The sequence below is a fragment of the Trachymyrmex septentrionalis genome, unplaced genomic scaffold (assembly GCF_001594115.1).
Source record: "Trachymyrmex septentrionalis isolate Tsep2-gDNA-1 unplaced genomic scaffold, Tsep1.0 scaffold20, whole genome shotgun sequence".
In the NCBI taxonomy this organism is placed as follows: Eukaryota; Metazoa; Arthropoda; class Insecta; order Hymenoptera; family Formicidae; genus Trachymyrmex; species Trachymyrmex septentrionalis.
The window spans coordinates 4,313,831-4,318,913 of record NW_017305180.1 but is presented as its reverse complement, the minus strand read 5'-3'; the positions used below and the strand labels follow the sequence as shown (position 1 = coordinate 4,318,913).

The window sequence follows — 5,083 nt, the reverse complement described above, 5'->3', positions numbered from 1 at the left end:
CCCCCCCCGCCCCGATCTACGTTATTGTAAGATCATTGTTTCTAGCGATTTTGTTAATTTGATTTTCATCTACGACGAATTGTAGAGAGTGCTGAAAAGCGATCGTCGTGATTACAAGTGTGCGTGCGTGTCTTGCCTCGCGACAGTGACTTGCGCTACCGACGCTTTCGCGTTCAATATTCGCAAGGGGACCGTTACGATCTCGGGGATGATTCGTCGCGAGTTCGCACGACGGTTCTTTTTAACAGTTACAGATAGATTCGCGATAAATCGGGTGACGATTCGTCACGATGGATCACCGGAACGGCGAACGCGTCGGAGCGTAATCGCGAGTGCGTAAGAGCGAGTGAGTGAGCGAGAGTGCGGCCCTTTCGACCGCCCTTAATTTCTTCCAATCCTTGTTTTCCCCTTCTCCGCCCTTCTTACACCTTCCCCCTTCCTCTTCTCATCGTTAATGTTTCCTCTAGCTCGAAGTCTCACCGGTAATAAATTTCGAACGGAACTTCCCCGAGTTTACCTCGAGTCCTTTTCAAGGGCTGCGCGCAATCGAAACGATAAGGAGCAGAAAATAGAAACGAGAATGTCAACCTATTAGAAACCGTGTATAATTTTCTGACAGATTGAAATTCGTATTCTCTGCTCTCTATTCCTTCGATTGTGCGCAGCTCCCTACTTGTGCGTCCTTTTGACCTTCCTTGTGGCATCATTTCGCGACATCGGGGACTGTCCCTCTAGGTTGGCTTCTGCGCGTGCCAATCGAGTCGCGAAACCGATCTCTTTTTCCTTTTTTTTTTCCCCCTCGGCCGTGCGCGCGACCGAAGCCCCGCGTCCTTACGTTCTCTCGTTACTCTTCTCGTTAGATTCTCCTTTCAGTTCTCCCTTCTATTTCATTCTGTTTTATTTTTACCTCGTTTCCCCTCTCCAACGCGTTTTGCTCCCGTGCGCGGCCTCGGTCGCGTCGCGATCAACTACGCGACGAACTATGAAATCGTGTACAGTCGACGTAACGGCTTCGAGGACGGCGTTTCCTCGATCTCGCGAGCCTCACCTCCCGGCGCCCCGATCTGATCCGTTCGGGAAATCGTCGATCTGTCTCGCGGACGAGAAACAGTCGTCCGCAGCGCGGGCGAGACTCTCGGGAGTTTGCCGATGTATGATTCGGGGCACCGGTACGAAGAACCGGGGATACTTCCTGCGGCGATAGAATTGGGACGATGATAATGATAATAGTGACAACTGCGGCGCCGGGAACGTCCACGATCGTCGTTACGTCGACTTGAAACGATGGCGCGGAAACGCGCGTTCGTTCTGTTTCTCTTGTCTCGAATGCGAGTGATAAAGAAGAGAGAGAGAGAGAGAGAGAGAGAGAGAGAGAGAGATTGATTTAAAAAGAAAAAAAAAGGAAGAAACGAAAAAGCCTTTTTTCTCGGCCGATCGTGAACGGCCGAACGTGGAGGAGGAGAAAGATTGATTATATGCTAAAGAGTAAGCGATGCGCAATTTAACTATAACGAATTGATGTAAGCGAATGGAAAAAAATCAATACTTTTCATTGAGATGATATCTGGATTTCAATAAACTTGATACCTCGAAACCAGCAGGACAATCGACCCGGAGAGCGAGCGGTGTTACCGGTACCGCAGTGGTGAAAATAAAAAATCTTTTCACCAGCGTTACCGGCTACTCTCTTTCTCGATGGGTCTTCTTATTTCTTCTTACTTCTTACTTCTTCTCACTGTCTTCCAACCGCAGTTCCGTTTATCCACTGATTACTTTTAAGAGACGCGCGTTTACTCGTTTTTACTCCCGACTGCCAAGCAAAGGTTGTACAATTTTCATGATCGCGATATAAAAGATAAATGTCCCAATGATTGAGTGTGTAGCTATGTTCGTATGATTATATAGATAAAATTTATTATTCTCAAATGCTTTTTTATTATATTATTATAATTTAATTAGATTTATTTAAGAATATTATAATTGAATTATAATATTATATTATATTTAAAAAAACATTTAAGATTAATAATAATATGAACAAATATAAAATTTTATGTAAATATCTGGATATGCTCGAAATTTTTTGGGAGTGAAATTTTCACTTTTCGAGAGCGAAAAATCACTCCAAGCGAGAAATTTCAAGCGATCAATTTTCAATCTCTGCGAAGGATGAATAAATAATTTCACTCTCCGCAAAGCAAAGACTGAAGGTAAATGTTTTTATAGGTTTGTCTTCCTAATATTCAATGTTGACGAAATGAGTCTCATTTTACGTGTTTTCGTACAAAACAAACGAATATGGCAGAGAAAAGCGTCGCTTTGCCTCGCGAAGCGAGATATTAATAATTAACGTTGATCTTTTAGGAAGTTTACTCCTTGAAGAAGTGAAGTGAAATTCACTCTTGCCAGACTGGCGCAATTTCTATCACTTCTCTTGGAGTGAAATTTCACTCCTAAAATTTAAAGTGATAGTTACATGTTAGGTCACAGGGACGTTTACCTTACTACCAAAACTTTTGCTGATCTCGCGCATTTTTCTAGATCGAGACGACGATCGAGAGTACGGACTTGTTATGTAAATCGTTGTACAAGTAAGTATTATATTCGTATAATTGTGCTCGAAGTGCGTATCAAGTCCGAGTGCGTCGACATTTAAAAAACATCGCCGTTTCGTAGAACTTCGAGGTAGCACGCAGCAGCAGCAGCAGCAGCAGCAGCAGCATAAAAGAGGTTTATCAAGAGACCAATCAAATTGATAGAAAAAAGGAAAAATGGTACTTTCGGAAGAAATGTGTGTGTGAAGGGAGAGAAAGCGAAGGCAAAAGAGAGAAAAGATAATAGTCACGAGGCAACTATCATTCATCAGCTGAACATATATAAAAGTTTAAATATGAATATGTGTGTTGCGTAATATATATAAGGATATATATTTTTTTTATCTTTTTTCTTATTTGCATGAGGGCGATTACCGTGAGTTTGCAAGACGGAGATGAGAAACATGGATTGACTATAAGTGACTATTAATACATAAAACGGATTGTCGATTGATATCACGAAGAAGAATACTGTAAGCGTTTCTGTTATCGGATACAGATGCGTCAAGAAAAAAAAATGTTATTGCGTGGGAATAAAAACTCGATGTGACGGCGAGTCAGTTGGATAAATAAATAGCTTGTGGATGTAAAGTAAGTAAAGATACACGAAACGAGAAGTTTGAAGTCTAAAACCGAGATTGGAAGAGAGATACAAAACCGAGACAACATTCAATGAAGATCGGCTTGAAAATGATACAGATGACCTCAAGGTAGTTTGGAAAGAGACGTTGATTATGAAAGCTGTGCTTGAGCTGTGTGTTGCCCGGAGCTTTCTCGGAGCGTACGCGCGTGACACGCGGGATATACGAAATTCAGAGAGTAATTGAAAACAGTTACGATTGCGACTGCAAAGAAAATCGAGACATGTAAATTCCAACTCGACTATTCTCATTTCCATTTCACAAGATATTACAAAACTAAATATACGTTATTTCTCTGGACAATGCCTGAATGATAGACAGATTATCAAGATCGTAATCGATACGTAATCTGGTACTGTATAAAATGTGTACTTGGATCTGCAGGAAGAGAGAAAGAGCGCGCGAAAGAAAGGGAGAAACGTTGAGACAGAGAGAGAGAGAGAGAGAGGAGGGGGGGGGAGAGAGAGAGAGGAAGCTGATTACGTAATAATAACCGGTCATCCAGTGACACCGAATATTCGAAATTTTTACATTATTTGTATGTATTTTGATTCATCATTTTTTGTATGTTTCTTTCAGAATCCGATAACGAAAGTGCACCGTCGCCGGTAAAATCGCAGCCCAAGGTGCCCTACTGCAAGACCTACGAACAGATGAGACTTGAAGAGATCCAGGCAGAGAGTGCGGCTTATTACTCTTATGAGGCCAGCAACTATGGTCTTCATCAGAAACAAATGAGCGAGACAATCGGGACTAAGCGATGGATCAGAACATCGAAGATGAAGAAAGAAGAATTGTCAAAAGAATTGAACTTTAAGATACTGTCCTTGGAGGAGATTCGACAGCGAAAGAAGGAAAGAGCTGCTAGAACATTGACGGACATAATGTCTATGTCGGAGCCTTCGACGCCAATCGAAGCAAAGAGCATGAAAAGGCGTTCGATCGACGAGCAATGCGACAAAGAGAGCGCCAATTCTGCGAAGAGGTACAAGATTAGTTCTGAATTATTCGCTAAGAATAGCGAACCTGTTGTCAAGGTACAACCGATAAAATTGCGAAGATCCTTGAAAATGGAAACACAAATACAACCATGCGAAATGCAAATACAAACCGAAATACAACCATGCGAAGACGTAACTATAAATAAACGTTTGGCAATGGGCAGTCAGGATCAAACTTCTTGCTGCGAAGAAAAGCAGGAGAGTCATAGCAACGAGACGTCCTATTGCGGAAAGCTGGAAAACTATGTCGGTGAGTCGACTAATAGGAAAGTCGACATAGAGATTAGACTGTGCGATAGCAGCACGAATGAAGAGAAAACTCAAGTGCCAGCAGAACAAGCGTCAAACGATAGATCATCGGTTGCCACATATACTGAGGATATTGAAACCTCGTTATTAACAGACCAACCGTATGATCAACAGTACACGCAGACCGATGAAGAGTACCTGCGACTGGATACGTCAGCTGACGATATTATGCGAGATATCGAGGACTTGCTTAATTAGAGAAGCGTAATTCGTGCGATTTTAAGTAAACCCAGTGTGCATTTCTTTTTTTTTCATAAAATTTAAAAAAATCTTAACATAAAAATAATTTATATATTTAAGTATTTGTACAAATACAGATTATACAAAATTTACTCATCGCGTGAGAAATAGTATAATTACTATCTGTAAGCGATTATTTGATTAATTTTTATATTCAAATTCTATTCTTACGCTTTAACTTCAGCAGATCATGTTATATATAATAATATTATGTAACTTTTTTATCACAAATCAAAATTGTGCCATGTATTTCAGTATTTACATTTAATCTGAATTTTTTTCATCTGTGATGTAAAAA

General features: G+C 41.0%; 1 protein-coding gene across 2 annotated transcripts in view; it reads left to right on the top strand.

Annotated features, from left to right (window-relative positions):
• LOC108747693 (zinc finger CCCH domain-containing protein 11A-like) overlaps positions 1–4,769 on the top strand; it is a 17,099-nt gene extending 12,330 nt beyond the window's left edge. For both annotated transcript variants that reach the window (XM_018485339.1, XM_018485338.1), the window contains exon 6: positions 3,815–4,769. In XM_018485339.1, coding sequence (XP_018340841.1) covers positions 3,815–4,743 — 929 coding nt within the window. In that variant the 3' untranslated portion in view covers positions 4,744–4,769. The remainder of the gene's footprint in view (positions 1–3,814) is intronic.
• The last annotated feature ends 314 nt before the right edge of the window (positions 4,770–5,083 follow it).